Source organism: Anguilla anguilla, chromosome 12 (genome assembly GCF_013347855.1).
Source record: "Anguilla anguilla isolate fAngAng1 chromosome 12, fAngAng1.pri, whole genome shotgun sequence".
NCBI lineage: Eukaryota > Metazoa > Chordata > Actinopteri > Anguilliformes > Anguillidae > Anguilla > Anguilla anguilla.
In genome coordinates, this window is record NC_049212.1 from 38,588,922 (window position 1) to 38,606,884 (window position 17,963).

The 17,963-nt window shown below is 43.9% G+C and overlaps 1 protein-coding gene across 3 annotated transcripts in view; it reads right to left on the reverse strand.

The window, feature by feature from the left end:
- Positions 1–940: 940 nt before the first annotated feature.
- The window catches only part of vmp1 (vacuole membrane protein 1), a 40,502-nt gene continuing 23,479 nt past the window's right edge, over positions 941–17,963 (reverse strand). For all 3 annotated transcript variants that reach the window (XM_035385357.1, XM_035385358.1, XM_035385360.1), the window contains 5 exons: positions 15,076–15,156; positions 14,430–14,546; positions 12,402–12,463; positions 3,539–3,641; positions 941–1,916 (listed from right to left, as the gene is read on the reverse strand). In XM_035385357.1, the coding sequence (XP_035241248.1) occupies positions 1,773–1,916; positions 3,539–3,641; positions 12,402–12,463; positions 14,430–14,546; positions 15,076–15,156 (507 nt within the window). In that variant the 3' untranslated portion in view covers positions 941–1,772. The remainder of the gene's footprint in view (positions 1,917–3,538; positions 3,642–12,401; positions 12,464–14,429; positions 14,547–15,075; positions 15,157–17,963) is intronic.

Below are 17,963 nucleotides of genomic sequence, written 5' to 3' on the forward strand. Positions count from 1 at the left end.
TAATTAAAAAATGAGAAGCCTGTAGGATGAAGGAGCCCAAAATGTCAGACAGCCTACAGACTGTTGTCGCCTTGCAACTTAACAGCCAACACCAGTCTGATAAGCTACCTGACAGGACGGGAGAGCGACAGTCAAATCGGAATACGCCATGGATAGAACACGATCATGCTGCGAGTAACAGGGAATGGATTACACACACACACACACACACACACGCACGCACGCACACGCACACACGCAGGCAGGAAACCTCACACCAGCCATCTACAACGGTTTGTCAAAAGTAAGGGAAAATCCTTGCCCAGCCACGCAGATTGAATCGATGCAGCGTTCCCCATTACTGTTGGAACACCCGTACGAGCTCTCGCTCGGGGTTCATTCAAGGTCACAGACCCAATTTAAACGTTCTCTTGCCCGCAGATTTCTACGCTAATGACACACATTAACTTCGTTACGTTAAGGGATCCTTTCGCAAGCGGTCGAGGGCGAACTAATCTCGGGTCGTAAAACTGTCACATTCCAACAAGCAGACGGCAGTGATGACATCACACGGTGCAGCCACTCATGAAAGACTGAGGCGCAAGCTTGGACGTTCAGCCAGATGAACCGGACCCAGATGCAAGCCTTCATTTAACCAAACTGCCTAAGTACAGTTCTGGTAGTAATGGGCAAAGATGGGAAAGCACCAAACATAAACACTTACCTTTTTTCTGATACAACGGGAAAGAAAGTACTAAGATATCCATGCTGCCTGTTAAAGTCAATCACACGCACCGCTGAGCATCGAAGATCAGAGAATCCGGAGATATGACTGTGCCTGTTAGGTCACTGAACATTCTACGGATATTCGAAAAAGAATTCCTGTAAGTTACTATTTATATCTGTAATTTTTCCTGTCATTACAGCTTGTAAAAAAACAAAAAGACAAATCCAGACAGGGACTGATCCAGGCAATTTTATAAATTCTGACCAAAGTTCAGTTGAAATTTACAGGTTAAAAATGACATTAATATAGCAGCACTGTATGTACAACTACAAATGAATGAATAAAGTTAATTTTTTTTCTTCTTTTTTTTAGATTCAAAATTAAATGTTATAATATTACTGAACGAACAACTGAACCGAACGGTCAAGAACAAAAGTATTTACAGGATGTGCAAACTGTATAAATACCATGTCTGTCCGATTTTCTATTGCTATCCTGTTGAGACTGACAGAAGAACAGAATAACAAACACACATAAATGGAATTAATCAAAACTGAATTTAAGCCCTGAAAAAGAAAGGTCATAGGTGACACCTGAACAGTGCGCCAACTATCTAAATCAGCCAAACTCATCCCTACAGTTGCACATCATAATCAAGTAAAAGAAATCAAGTCTGCCGGTTAAGAATTACGTGTTCACTTCAATGGAAGCAGCACTCACTATGTTGCATAAGCCCTTGCAACAACAAGTACCCGTGCCAGCAACCAGCTTTCAGACTGCTGCTGCTGCTGATGAAAACTGCTTAATGACTAGAGTATCATTCACATCGGTATTACAACAGATCTCAAATTAACACACGCGCACACACCCAGTGGCAAAAAAAAAAGAAGACAGAACATAAATACAGCCAGACTTTCAGAATATTACCAGTTTCGCAACTTCAGCTTCTGTTATAGAACGAAAAACAAAAAAAAAAAAAAGGCAGGAAGAGTCAGTTTTGCGGTTTGGTTGCCAACGCGCTAACGTGCTAACGCGCTAACGCGCGGACGCCGGAGGGTTGGGGACGTCACTGCGTCTTCTCCTCGGCGTACTTCCTCTGCTGGGTCCTCTTGGCGTAGCTCTGCGCCATGGAGTTCACGATGGAGCACACGAAGTAGCACACCATGACGATCACCACCTTCTCAAACACCCAGGACAGCCAGTTTTCCCCCTGTGGAGAGGGAGAGGGAGAGAGAGAGAGAGCGGTGGAGACATTTAGTCACTGCGCGGAACCCTCTGGAACACGGAGAGATCAAAGGGGATCATTCCAGCCCCGATGTGCAGACGCCAGATACAGTTTCTGAGCTGTAATGCATTTAATATCATAAAAGCTATTCTGCGTGGCACGGGGACGTTTTATTCTGTGGAGTTAAAGAGCTCTCTCAGTTCTCTCTCTTTTAAGTGCCGGGGGGGGGGGGGGGTTCGTGTTACTGGCTTTTTCTGGCAAGAGCCTCGAAAATATCTTCTTTCCGTAAAAAGACCTCGTCGTTCCATAACAACAATAATAAAACAAAAATGTAAAAAAAAAATGTAAAAAAAATGAATGAAACATAAAGCGGAGGGAAGATGAATGGGGAGTGAAGCGCGTGAGGTCGCTCTGCAGCCGGCATTCCCTTTGTTCCGGCCTGCGATGGATTAACCCTCAGCGGCGTTCCCGCGAGCGGGGGGGGGCTGGCTCTCTCTCTCTCTCTCTCTCTCTCCCCGACTGCACGCGAGACAGGAAGTCTCTCCGTCAGAGGAGCGCGGACGGGGGCCTGCGTGACTGGGCGAATCGCGCCGCCCGCCCCGAACAGGCCTCTCTCTCTCTCTCTCTCTCTCTCTCTCCCTCCCTCTCTCTCTCTCTCTGTCCCCGCAGCGGGTTCAGTGAGTTCACTGCAAGCGGCCCACAATGCTTTCCACATTCAGCCCGGCCCCGGCTCGGCCCCGCCACGCTGCGCCAGCGCTTCCTCTGCCAGGAGCCGCGCTCGCCCGCCCGCCCGCTCGCTACACTACGCCTTAGCGTGACCCGCGATAAGAAAGCACGGGCATTACCGCTAATGAGAACACGCTGTCCACATCAGGACCAAATAATTACTATACAATCTGCTCCTTCACAAAGCTGTCCTGAGAAAGAGCAAATGCCTGTGCATATTACACTTTTTTTTTGTCTAACTAACTGTTCCGCAACGGTACGAAAACCACACTATCGACGTTTCTGTTCCGTGCCCAAAGATACGAACGTGCCAAAACGACAATCAAAATAAATGTAAACTTTATCTGTGTACATCTACAGCTGCACCACACATGAATACAACAGCCTGGAACATCACAGTTCTGATTATCTGATGACAAAGCAATACATCGCCCCTGATAGAAAAACTCCTTATAACTTCCTACATTCAACATGGTCACACAAAAGCATAAATAATAAGATAGCAAAACAAAAAAATATCCATTATATGAAATAAGGTGAAGTTACCATTAAATGAGTCAGCACTTTTTCCCCATGCTGAACATGTGTATTTGAGCCAGGAGAGTAGAGGAGAAGAGAGGGGAAGAAAGGAGAGGAGAGGAGCAGGACAGTAGAGTAGAGGAGAGGAAAGACAGAGGAGAGGAGAGGAAAGGAAAGGAGAGGAGAAGCTGAAGAGAGGAGAGGAGTGAGGAAGAGGAGATTAGAGGAGAGGAGAGGAGAAACTGAAGAGAGGAGAGGACAGAGGAGAGGAAAGGAGAGGAAAAGAGAAGAGAGGAGAGGAGAAGAAAGGAGAGGAGAGGCTGAAGAGAGGAAGCGGAGGCTGGCGGCTGCGCTGTACTCACCGCTGGCGTTTGCTCTCCGGCTCGGTGGTGCAGTTTGGCGCGCTGAGCCTCCAGGTAATCGTGGAAGGGCTTCTGCAGAGAGGCCCCCACCGAGGGCACGGCACTGACACACGCGCCATGTCCCAGAGAGGCAGAGGGGGGGGAGAGGGAGAGGGAGAGGGACAGAGAGAGAGAGAGAAACACACACACACAGCAAAGTTACATTGGAACTACTCACCAGTCGAAGGCCCGAGCCGGAAATAACAGAACTGAGACCCCACTCTGATACAGCTTGTATCAGTGAACACCTCAAGTACCGCCCCACCAACATACGCTCGCTACCATGGAAACCAGGAGGGCTGTGCTGGGAATCAGCTAATCCTGACTGACAGGAGAAAAGTAAAAAAAAAATAAATAAAAAATAAAAAAAGTAATAAAATAAAATAAAAGCGAGGTAAAAGTTATGGGCTGGCTGTGGTGACAGCCGTTCCCCTAAGTGAGGAGGCTGCTGGCTGGGCTGAGTGCTCAGCGAGTGCAGTCTGAGCGAGCTCAGTTTCCCCCGTGTAGAGCAGCCCCGTAGTGAAGCCCGACGCTGCCGCGGGGGGAAATGAATGAATCCGCACGGCTCTCACATTTATCACCGGCAGTTCCTGCGAGAACTGGTTTCAGCCAATTAATGAGGAAGTGAGTTGTGCCTGTGTCATCACTGCATTTTAAAAGGGCTGGCCCCGCCCCCCTTTCTACCGGGAGAGAGAGAGAAAAGAAAAATGAGGCGTGTGTGTAAAAGAGACGGCCCATATTAGGAAATACTTTAACTGTTAGCAGCTCACCCCCCCCCCCTACCCCCCACCCCCCCAAAAACCCCCAAGGAAACAGGGCGGGGGGGGGGGGGGGGGGGGTTGTATTGTCTTATCCTGTGTCCAATCCCTCCAAGTCATAAGTTCAGAATTAATCACAACAAATGAAATCAAATGAATTAGACAATCAGCCTCCCAGAATTACTGTACTGCTGCCATATTGGTTCTTATCTTCTCATTTTTAAATGCCTTCTTCAGATATTGTTACTGATACAATGCAGTGAGTGGCACGTGGTATCTTCTGGGCCAAGAGAAAGCCAGCGCAAGCGGTGGTATAATGCTAAATATTGTAGGCGCAGTTTAAATCGTCTCTCCTCAAAACAAGTGTGTACATTGCTGGGACATCCTGCCAAATCATTCACCAGCTTTAACACAGAGGGTACCCCAGGAAAGAGGTGCCCTCTAACATAGCCTGGCATGAGGGATCAGTGCCAGGGTGGAGAGCCCATTATCCTGGGGGGCGCACGGACGGGTGTCAGCCTGAGCAGATCACAGGGTCTGCTGCACGAATGGGGGGGGGGGGGGGGGGGGGGGGGGGTCCTGTACCATGGGACACTGAGCTCAAAACGCACGGGGCATAATCAACCTGAAGTTCCTACGCCTTCCACAGAGAAACATCGTCAACTTAATACATCCCCCCCCCGTCCCCCCCCCTTCCCTCCAAACTGACCAGCTCACTGTCTGGAAATGCGATCCCCGCTCCATCAGGGATGCACGGCACCCTTCACGAATTTTGGCCCCTGCAGTGCTACCCCTCCACAGGGGATTCAGAACTGTGAGCACGCTGTGAGAGGTGCGACCCACATTTATTTCATTTATTTTTATTTTCCTAAAAAAAAAAAAAAACTTTTAACCCCGTCACTCTAGTTCTCCATTTTACTTTATCTCTGTGGTTCAGACATAAGTTCTCACAAAGTTTTATTTTCATTTCATCTTTTTAAACGCACACTCAATTATACAGCATGCTAGTTTATTCAACATACATGTTTAGAAAGCCGCTGTATAAATACAATTTATTATTATTTATTATTATTATTATTATTATTATTATTATCATCATAATTATTATTATTATTATTACTATTATTCATAAATCAGCACTGAAATCTAAAAAACTGAGTTTTTATTTGACAGACATGGAAATTCTACAGTAAGACAACGGGTCAATAAGCCACAGGGTGGAAGGGCTCCTCCGATGTCGGGTTCAAAAACGAGTCTCGCTGCGATGAGCAAGAACAAGTTTCACCACGAAAATGATGACAGGGCAGGATAAATCACGCTCGCCTTAAAAAAAACCTAACCTTAATACGGTTTGAGTTTTAATCAGTTAAGTCAGCAGCACATGATTTTAAATGTGACTGTGAGCAAATGCAACAGAAAGGCAATTATTTGAAATCTGAAAACATGCATTTTCTACATCTAATTAACTGAGAACTGAGCAAAGACAACATAAACTTGTGTTGAATATCTTGTTTTTATATTAAACAGACTCCCCATAGCAGAGCGAAGCTTACAGAACCACAAGATATATTTTCTAAAAACGAAAGCACGCTATCGCAATATGTGCCTTTCCCAGTTTTCACATTTGAGTAAGCGGTGATTCATTCAAACAGACTGAATGAACAGTACTTGCAATTGCAGCCAGTCTTTAAACAAACTTACAAAAAAAAAAAAAAAAAAGTATTCCACCATTCAAACATTAATTTACAAAAGCCTAATTTACAATAATAATTTTGGCATACAGATGCATATATAAGGCATATAATTCTATCAGTTCATAAAAGCTCACTGTAGATTGTAATGATGCTGAAGTATACCACTGAATATAAAACTTTCAAATGTAGTTTCTTGCTGTCCACATTGCCAAACCCTACAAATTTCCTGCATTCTATCAAAAATAAAAAAAACATGAATATATGTTAACTGAATATTTATTTCCAGGTACTTGATATGTTGACTGTACCCCTGTATTGTGTCGTGATAATATGTGGATTGTCTGCTGTTGTCCATTTATGTATTGTCCTGCAGAATATAACACACTGTACCAAAAACAAATTCCACCAGCCTTAGACTGTGTGTCTAATGAACAATCAATCAATCAATCAATCAATCTATCTATCTAATGTATATGACATAAAAACACACACAATATGACCTTTTTTGCCTGACATGAGAACTTCCTTCACAGCTTCAGTGCTTATAAATCCTGACCTGCAGAAGGGTGTCAGACCAATCAGAGACACCGTGTGACCTCACGGTGTGCAGCCGAACGCACCAGGGGTGCTGGACATGGCGTGTGGTATCCCCCCCCACAGTCTCCCAGCCCGTGATTGGCCGGGGACCCTGGCACCTTCCCGCATCACAGCCAGCTGACTCCCACCTGGCCGCGCTTCCTGCCAGCACCAATCATTAAGGCCACCGCTGCGGCTAAACGTTCAGCAATTTCCCATAATTGTCAATGGCTGGAAACGCATTGTTCCCGGTGGTGATAAAGCTACTGCCATTACTCATTTGTTTGTGTCTTGCTTTTTTTTTTTTTTCCCCCCTGTGTGGCAGAACACTGTCTGACTGACTGATTGGCTGATGGACTTCAGGCCATGCAAGGCTGGAAGTGGTGTCACTATCACTGTTCCACTATGCTCCTCTGTGGATTTCCCATGATCGTCAAACGAGAACACAAACTGTATTAAGGTAAAAAAAAAAAAAAAGATTATATCATTTCAGCCAATACAAATAATCTGCATTTCATGAAAAAGTATGAATTGGGACTTTTACTTAAATATGTTTTTGAGCCCTGACCCTTAATTTAAAAGTTTAAAATTTACTGCAGTCCCTGCAGCTGCAGATCTGAGCATCCTGTGAGCTCACGCACTCTGCATGCAGTGAATGCGGCAGTTCTGCGCAGTCTGTGAGCTCACGCCCTCTGCATGCAGTAAATGCTGCAGTTCTGCGCAGTCTGTGAGCTCACCCTCTGTGCATGTGGGGTTCAGCACCGAGGAGAGGAGAGGAGAGGAATCCCAGGACGGGACGGAGCGATGAGGTACTGCATCAGCACCCCGACCTCACCACCGCAGCGCGCCGACCCAAACGCGCGCATGCCTCTGCGCTGACAGGGCCGCCCCGGCTGCGGCCGCGACCTCAACCCCACCCGCAGCGGCTTCTCGCAGAAGTCAGGGCAGCCGGCAAGTCCTGATGTCATTCACAGATGAGGTCACTGAGAGCCATCACTGACGACGGGAAGGTAACCGGGAGTCGCTGTTGCCGGGCAGCGTTTCCTCAAACAGCCACTGTGTTTGAGGAAACATGGGGTCAGCCTTCTGCTGGAGGTCTGGGAGTGAAATCCAGTCGGCCGTGACTGCGTGTTTCTGCGCCCACTCACGGTTTTTTCCCTGCCTGTGTGTGTGTGTGTGTGTGTACTCTGTGGCTGAGTCCACCATTCAACACAATCAAGTTATTATTAGAATAAAGTAACAACCGTGAAGCCTCTGTGAAACAGTCACTGTGTGTGTGTGTGTGTGTGTGTGTGTGTGTGTGTGTGTGTGTGTGTATGTGTGTGTGTGTGTGTGTGCATGTGAAGGGGGGGGGATTGGAAGAGCCAATTCAATATCAATGAAGAACGTGGGAAACAGTCATGTGGAAATAAGGAACACAATTGAACGTGGGGTCTCGAAGTAATATTTTAACATTCAATTCCCCAGCAAGACTTCAATGTTTAAATTTCTAAGAAATCATTATTCAATAAAGATTTCAATAATTAATTTAATTGAAATGAAATTATTTGTGTGTTACGTAAGTGGGTTTACACTCACAGTGAACCAAAAGACAGACTCAAAAGTACAAGAGAGGAGGGGAAGAAAAAAAACAACTAATCTTTGATGCCTCCAACAAGGCAGGAAGCAGGAAAAGGCGGTTGTGACTTTCAAACACCTTTTTCAAACAGAAGTACCGGTTGCTTGTTTTTAAATGGAACCAATCAGAAGGCCTTCCTCTCCAAACCACCGCCCCCCCTCTGTAGGGGGGCTGCACTTTCGGCCGAAAAGGAAACGGTGGTGGGGGGCCTTAAAGGGTTAACTTGCACCGCAGCCATCAGAAGTCAGAGTCTGAAATGAGCTTTTCTTCCCCCCCCAGCGCTGATAAAGGGATTCTCACATAACCTTAAGACCAAATTCCACAGCGAATAAGTCAGAGAGAACCCTGGGCTTTAATCTGGAACTGGGACAGCCCCCCTAGGCCTCAGACCTCAGCAGGGGCGGGGGGAGGGGGGGGGGGGGGAGCAGCACTGTGTACCCATCCTCAATCAAACTAGCCCACACTGTAAAACACTGGCCCCAAACAGGGGGGGCGGGGGGGGGAGCAGCCTCCTCTGCTGTGCTGCCCAGAACCAGGACAAGGTTCCGGTCAGACGCACCATGACAGAGAAAATAAATATAATAAAAAATTTAAATTGTGCCAAAGTTCAACAGATTATTAAGGGGAATTTGATATACTTCTGGTCTTTTTCTAGCTCAGGCTCATGAACAGAACAGACTATTCAGTTCTGTCTGGTGACAGGAGTCTGAGAGAAATAGATTTAAGTGCCTTAAATGACCCCCATGCCCCCCCCTACCTCCCAACTCCCCCATCATACCATATAATGAGTCATTTCTAAATGCATAGAAGATCATGCTCAAAAATGCAGCGTTCATACAAAGACCCTGTGAGACATTAACCCACCGCAATAAATTTTTACAATAACTTAAAATTGGTTGGAAATCACATTTGTAACACAGTGTGGGTTTTCAACCCCTAACCCAGCATTTCCCAACCGGTGTGCCGTGTGAAAAATCCTTAAATGAACAAATCCCATTCACAAACGCCAAAATAAATGTAATTAAAATGCACATCGCTTAATTAAAACCCCAAAAGAACATTTAGGCCTACGTGCGTGCGTGTGTGTGCGGAGGGGGGCTGCAGGGTGTTTATTTTTTATGCTTTTGAGAGTGGTGTGCCATGAGATTCTGTAAATTTGGAAAGTGTGCCGCGGAAGGAAGAAGGTTGGGAAACGCTGCCCTAACCCATCACGTATGGCCTTGCTCACACTGCTCAAAGTCCCCTTAAAACCTATACTGCCATCACAGAGCAGTTACCAAAGTGTGTGCCTGTGCCTTTATGTGTTAGAGACAAAGCCTTTAGAGAGAAGCTTAAAATTAGGAGAACGTGTGCAGCAAGTGGTCAACAATTTCCCAGAGAGAGCGACCGCAAACGTTTAATTTAAAAATGCCCCTCCCAACTCCGCTGCTTTCCAGAACTGACAAAGACCAGGCTGGTTAATGTTACCACGCCACGTTAACTCCTCACATCAGCGACCACTCATCGCACTGCACCACGCCAACAGACGAACGCTATCTGACTCCAGCGATCACGGTGCCGAGCCTGGAAACCTCCACACGAAATTCCAAGAATACGAGTGAACGCGGGTTGACAAGTTAATATATTTACAGTGAAAAACAGCCAGGAAATGCTTCCATTCCAAGAATACGTGAAGTTTTTTATCTACAGATGATATCACCGTTCCAGAATAAGGTGCGCTGATAAGAACCAAGTGTCAGAAGATTTTTATCCAATGATTTGTTCATGACTGATACCAAGACTGCGATGACACGTCTGCTTGGTGAGCAACGCTGTGCGGTCACCGCGGGAGAGGATCCGACTGATTCCGACACGTTAGGTCACCTTCTCATCGATTAGACGATTCTCAGAAGCGCCGATGACAAACCACTTCTTTTACCAAAGGGCATGACAACATAGCCTTTTTAAAACAGTCTCTGGATTAGAAGACAGGCCTGGTTTTTTTTTATGGATGCACGTGTAGATAACCAACTTAACAGATAGTCTGGAGCATAATAATTAGCAAGAGCCCGAAGTCCTGTAATTGGTTCAACAGCAAATTCATACTCAAGGATATTTAACTGCTTCTCATAATTCTACTGATTATGGGTTACATTTCTGATTTCATTATAAATGTCCCAAGTTTGCAAAAAGAAAAAAAAGAAAGAAAAATAAATTCACCCTGCAACATTTCATCACTCCAAGCTGTTCTGCGTGTGGTTGACAGGCTTTGCCACCGTGTCTCTCAACTGTCAGTGTTTCTGATGAATGAGTGGAGTTATTTTCGAGGCGGTTTCGGTTTGAATGGGCGGCGAGAGAAAGTTCCGCTGAGCGCGCTGCTAATTTTGAAACCGCCGCTCGACAGCGCGGCTGGGGCGGAGCGTGAGACCCGGGTCCGGGACGCTCCCCGCGGCAGGTGTGTAGCGAAGCTTCGCGTTTCGACGATTCATATCTACGCGCGCGCGCCTCATGGAACCCCGCCCCCCCCCCCCCCCCCCCGAGCCGCTGCTGATGCAACTCCACGCCAGACCGACGGCCGCTTCGCACGAAACGAGCGTCACGTCCTTTCCCTGAGCCGGCGGCGCCGTTACCAGTAAAGCCCGACGGACCGTCCGCCCCAACAGAAGTGCGCAGCCCCAGACGAGGTGGTTAGGCTGTATTCCCAGCACATCCGAACACTTTTGAGATGACGCGTATTTCACGAAAAACTAAACATAGTCGCGCGGTTTTCAAACTTCTGTGAATGATTTCACAGAATAAATAGCTCAGGAGGTAAGACCGATTGTCTGGCAGTCGGAGGGTTGCCGGTTCAAACCCCGCCCTGGGCATGTCGAAGTGTCCTTGAGCAAGACACCTAACCCCTAACCTCTAACTGCTCTGGCGAATGAGAGGCATCAATTGTAAAGCGCTTTGGATAAAAGCGCTATATAAATGCAGTCCATTTACCATCCATTTGATTTGTTCTCAGTGTAGTGGGGGGCGAAACAAGGCTGGGCTGAAGAGGGAAAGATGGTGCCTCGGTTTGCAAGCATCCCTCCTCAAGGGCGAACACTCGAGGACACACAGCCACTTATTCATCTTAATTTCAGGTGCAGCCATTTCCTGTGGCCATGTAAACTGCACCCAAGGGAATTTCCTATACCAACATCACTACACAAAAAAACGATTTTCATGTTTACAATTGTGAATAAACGGTTCAGAATGGATACCGTTGAATATGTTCCGTCTCCGGAAACGTAACATCGCTTTGTAAGCTGCTTTGAACTTTCTTGTCGTTTGTTTTCTTGCTTTAAGCCACAGAAAAACCTTTTGAATGCTCTGATACCTGCCATTGTAAAGCTGGCAGATCCTCAGAAGCTTAAAAAATCTTTCATCACATAAAAAAAACTGTTGGGCCCCAACTGAAAACATACACTGAAACTGAAATAACATCGGAAAAATAACACCAGAGGCTTCTGAGCTACCCATTTAAACAGGAGGAGGTGTTCAGTGGCAAATGTTGAGCTGCAAACCAAACAGGAATCATTATTTGATAGTAATGCTGATCCTACCTTGGATTTATTTGCAGAACGAACAGGTGTGCTAATTAAAAGAAAGTTTACCTGTTTGTAGCCAGTTCCCTTTCCTGGACTGTATTTAATGCAATAGTGTTACTGTTGAGCACATATTTTAGTTATAATGAACAAACAACTGGGCTTTCAAATAAAACCAATCTCTAATAATCAATATACTGAAAATATGTATTGATCTCTGTACAAAATACCATCATAATGCTACAAAAATTAGAAACAATAAATAAAAATGATTCAGCGGGTATGGACTCTTAGATGGTCAATGTGCACATCACTCCCCAGAAGTACTTTAATTTTATATTATCGTTTCTCTTTTTAATAAAAAAACAAAAAATCCCCTGGCAACCTTAAAATGGCCACACACCCTTCAGTGTGTTTCAGTGTAAGAGTGCCAAACTGAGAACACAAAAAAGAGTGCAACAAAAAAAAACCCAAAAAAAGACGTGTGCGTGACTGATGCCCCCTTTCACACTCCTCTCTTTCATGTCTGCCTGCAGCCCACCACAACCTCGCTTTCTTTTTTTTTCTTGTTTTTTTTTTAAACCATCTTCGCAGAAGGTCGAATCACCCAGAGGTCGTGTTACTCACCCAATCAGGGACACCATCTGTTCCACGATGTGCCTGCTGAACGTTATGATCACAAACAGTTTCTGCGTAAAGAGGAAAGGGGGAGGAGGGAGGGTGAGAGAGTGAGTGAGTGAGTGAGCGGACGATGATGGTCACAAACACAGACAGGATGTAAACAGATAATCGGCCATTTTCCTGCAAGCCGTCATTGCTAATACTGGATGGTCCTTCGGGCCTGATGGAGGACAACCGAAGGGTGATGAAGCAGGCGTGTGTCTCCATTGGGGGTAAACGCAGACTTTGCACCATGACACACGTCTGCCAGCTAATCATGACAGGAAATGAAAGACCTCTGGGGGCCTGGGGGGGGGGGGGTATTTTTTTATGCAGAAGGTCCAAAGCACAAAGGCTCAGTCATTTGGACCCTCAGGGGTGGCTAAATGTAGGTGAGATCACAAACTGGTACAACTGCACAACGCATCACTTCTTAAGAGCCTACAGTGGTTTTATACACACACACACACGCACACGCACGCGCACGCACTGACACATACACACCAACATACACACCAACACACAGAAACCCCAACACACACTCACAGACAGACACTCACACACACCAACACACCGAAACCCCAACACACACACGCTCACAGACACACAAACACACACACACAGACACACAGACACACACACACACACACACCAACACAAACACAGACACACGGACACACAGACGCACCCTGTCTACAATCTGGTGAGTCAGAGTTCTTGACTGGACAAAAGGAAATGTGAGAGCCAATCAGGGACAGAATCTGTTAAACAACTCATCAACCTTTCCTCATACGTACTGTCCCCCTTCCTGGAACAAAATCGAGAGAAAATGACCAGTATCTTGAAACAAAAAAATACAGCTAAAAATAAATGGGTGGGAGTCTTACTGTCATTGTTTTGTCAGACAAAACACCTGTGATGGTCATTTTTAGACTCTTTAGCACCACTGTGTGTGTGTGTGTGTGTGTGTGTGTAAACAAACGGTGGTGCTACAGATTATACATGGTCTCATTTTCTTCACTTTCTGCAAAAGCTAGGCTGCTAAATGTACAGTAGAACAGACAAATGGATTTGAATGGTGAAGGAAAGGTCTCACACTTCACATAAAATGATCACGTGACAAAAGATACAAGGTGTGCTTTAGATGCATCATGCTTCTTAAATGCCAGAAATGGGCTAACTATAGAGCTTCTCATGACTGGACCTTATTTAAATTAATTTTCTGGAGTTTCATTAATTTAATATAAAATGGGGCTCAGCCTCTCAGCTTCACTGCAATGCTTTCACTAAACGGACCCGTAACTCAGCTCTGCTTTATCTGAGCTGTGCTCTGGCAGGAGGGCACAGTCTGGCATAGTCAAGCACAGCCTGGCACAGTCAGGCACAGTCTGGCACAGTTAGGCACAGCCTGGCATAGTCAGGCACAGTCAAGCACAGCCTGGCATAGTCAGGCACAGTTGGGCACAGCCTGGCATGGTCAGGCACAGTCAGGCACAGTTGGGCACAGCCTGGCACAGTTAGGCACAGCCTGGCATAGTCAAGCATAGTCGGGCAAAGTCAGGCATAGTCAGGCACAGCCTGGCACAGTCTGCCACAGGCATCACGTGCAGCTGGCCTGCGCTTCACGGCACAGAGCACCGGGGAGCTGTGCTGCCTTCTTGCCGGAGCACTGGCACAGGCAGACTGCAGGCACACGCTCAGTCCCCCAGAGGGGACCACTACCCCACACAGCCCAGCACTGCGGCTCCCTCTCCCCCCAAGGGAGCTCCCGGCCAAGCAGCACAGGCACGGTCAGCTCTGTGACACTGCACCTGAGGGCACCACACTGACGCAGGGACCACCCGCTCTACAGACCAATCAGAAAGGCCAAAGTCTCAGCAACCACACAGGCCTGCAAACCTGCTTGATGGAGGCAAAACTATTTACAAATGAAGTTACTTTAAAAGGTGAAGCTACCGAACCACTGAACTGCCTTTCTGGCCGTGGAGCGCATACCTGGATGTGCATCTTGATGACGGCTTTCCCAATGAGGGTCGCTCCGAAAAAGGTCCAGAACGGGACCAGGAAGTGTCCGCATGTGATACCGGCCAAGTCAAACAGGGGGTTAGGAATCTGAAAGAGATGTTTTTACATCACTGACATTACTCTTTGGTCACTTATGCAAAAGCTGCAATAATAATAATAATAATAATAATAATAATAATAATAATAATAATAATAATAATAATAATTATTATTATTATTATTATTAATAGGCATACATGAAGGCATTTATACAAGAAGCTCTTGAATGCATGCTAAAACAGACAATGTGCTGATTTTCTTTTGGATAATTCCATGTCTGTCTCAGGCATGCGAACACATTGATCAGGTTTGAAAATCCTACAAAATTCTTGTTGTTAGAGGCAGTAATAAGTCTAACAGAAGTTTGCAACAGATCAGCGTAAGGTGGCTGGTACACCAATGACAAAGAAAATGATCCAACAGTGATTATAATTATTTGAATTTTTAATAGGTACTGAAGTTAAATTTGAGTGAATTGGTTAAACTACGTTCAAGAGACTGGGTTAGGTTTTTAACTCTTAGATAATTCAACCATGACACACATGCAACATTTCTTACACTAATGATACAGACTTACTGAGGCGCAGGCTAAGATTCCAAAAAACCCCACTTTCTGCACCATGTTCTGCACGGCAAGTTTGGCTCTGGTGGCAAAGTCCTGGAGAACAAAGAAAAAGAAAAAGAAAAAGAAAAAAAAACATTACGTCCACATATACGGCAAAAATGCTTAATTATACAGATGTTAAATGACTTCTTAAATACAAAGATTAAAGAAATGTAAGAGATGACAAGAGTCATGAAAAAGTTAAGATTAAAATTCAAAGATTTCAATTCATGCACAAACACACACACACACACACACACACACACACACGTACACACACCTTATACATTTTGATTAAATGTAAATAAACAAGTTCGCAATTTAAATTAGAAATTAAACAAAATATTCATGAAGCTTTTTCCCAGGTATTTTGTGTGAATTTCCAACAAAAAACTGGGAGTTAAGATCATTTTAAATAGTCAAAACCCTTTTTATAATGATTATACCAATTGTTTTATAATACAGAAAATATATGCAAGGTTAAATAATAATGACTTTGATAGAATAACATTTACAATTGTTTTTTTTTTACAAAAGTAAGTTCTCATTGGGTGTTTCACAAGTACTAGCATAAGAAAATGCAGGGAAAGTGAACAAGTTTTATTTGTTTAAATGCAGTGTTGTCATTACATGTCATACAACAGTGTTGTATTATTAATAATAATTATACACAATAATAATAATAATAATAATATGTATGTAATAATAATAATAATAATATATATATATTTTTAAATGCTATGTAAAAGTTGTGTAAGTCGCTCTGGATAAGAGCGTCTGCTAAATGCCTGTAATGTAATGTAATGTAATATTATTATTATTACATTTAAAATAAAACCATAAAGGGTAAACTACTAACAGCATAGTACACCTTAAAGAATTACAAAGGAGTAAATCTAAACACAGGACAGAAGTGCTTCCCACACAGATAGCACATTTCCCCCGTGTGTCAGTTTTACAATACAAAGAATACACCCTGGAATAAGACGGCAGTGGCACATTTAACTCTCCCATTACTAAACTTCCAAAAAAAAAAAAACTACCCCGACAGACAGACCACTTACATCATTGTTCAAATTGTACTTTCTAAATATGTTCTTATTTTTACTTGCATTAAACACATTCTGTCACTTGGTGCTCTGGGTAATTTAACTTGTTTTAAATGCATTTCTATATTCAAGCGGTATCTTCAGTTCGAAGTTAAAAAATAAAATAAAATAAAACCCCTGCATAAAAAAACAACATAATCACATTCTTCCCAGAATAAGCAGTTCATACTTATTAATTTTGGCAACATCATCTCAGTATTCTTTACAATACCCCATGCGCAGCAATTTCACCAAAAATAATCTTAAGATGAATGGTGTCAAATTCTATTCATACTTAAGAGACTAACAAATAATTACTCTAATTATAATTAACTAGGTAACTACTAATTCTCTTGGGGCCATTACAGCTATTGAGACCCCCATTCACCTATGCCTCAAACCTCTACATAAATAGGCAGTAACATGCTCTCCAATACAAACTCTGCAGGGAGATAATCAGGAGCTGGCAGGAAGTCCGAACGATCTTTCTAAATATTACAGGGAAAACCGTCAGGAGGTTTTACCGATAATTATGATGCAATCAGTGATGTTTCTCCCATATGGTGTGGCTCTTCAACGGGAAAGGACTTACGGGACATTTGTATCTTTTTAATTTCTCATTTATACAAATAAATATAGAAACCATTCTAATTTTGCTGCCTTTTGTAAATGAAGTATTTTTCCCAAAGAACAGGTTTGTAGATTTAAAAAATTTAACAGGATAAAATAATTGAAACAATATAAGGCGTCACGTCATACCATCAGCACACAACCAGTTTTCGATTTGCAAATGTGCAGACAATTCATTATTTTGAACCGAGTTAAATTTTATAGTGTTTTATTGATTTCATTTAATTTTACCTGTCAGAGTTTCATTAGCCACCCGTTTACAGCATCACTACCAGTTTGTCCAGCTGTAAATAAACCCGGACACTCAACTGGAGGCTGTTAAATGGTTTTTACGGAAGTTAAGGACATGATGCACACTGCAGTCCTTTCATGCACATTAAATGCCTCTATCTATGCATTTATTACTATCTTAATCTATATATTTGTATTTTAATTTTGATCTGCTACAATGTGAAGCACTTTGGGCTGCATTTCATCTATGAAAAGCGCTATACAAATAAAGTTATTATTATTATTATTATTATTATTATTATTATTCTAGTTACCCACGTATTCCAACAGCATCAGTCAGATAGGCACCACTGAAAGGGTTAGTATTTATATTCTACCGTGTTATATTATCAAAATACTACATATTATATTTAGCGATTTTATAATTATGATTATAATTTCTATTAACAGGAGCAGATGTTGCACGAGTCTCAGGTCATTCAACTAAATTTACACGGTAATAAAATAATTAAACAATGTTGTTTTAAAAAGTAAATGTGTGTATATTGGTTTGGCCTATCCATTGGTTACAGTGTAAAAGACTACAAGCTTTCAAGGCTGTAATTTGACGGCACGTTAATGAATATTCTCAACTGAGATGAAGAGAGTGGTGGTAATACTCTGTCCTCTCCAAATAATAACTCCGCCATACCTTCTGATAAGAGAGAGGGTTGTGGGGTACACTTTCATGCCAAATACGGTCAACCAAGCAACTGGTGGTGAAAACGTTTTTTTTTTTTTTCGTAAATACTGGAAGCCGCTAACAGGGTACGTTAGGGGAGGTGGCGAGTGAAGGATTCGGCAGAGAGGGCGCGCTCGCTGGCACAGGCTCAACATTCTGCCACCAAATCTGGTGCAGCCCAATCAGTGAAG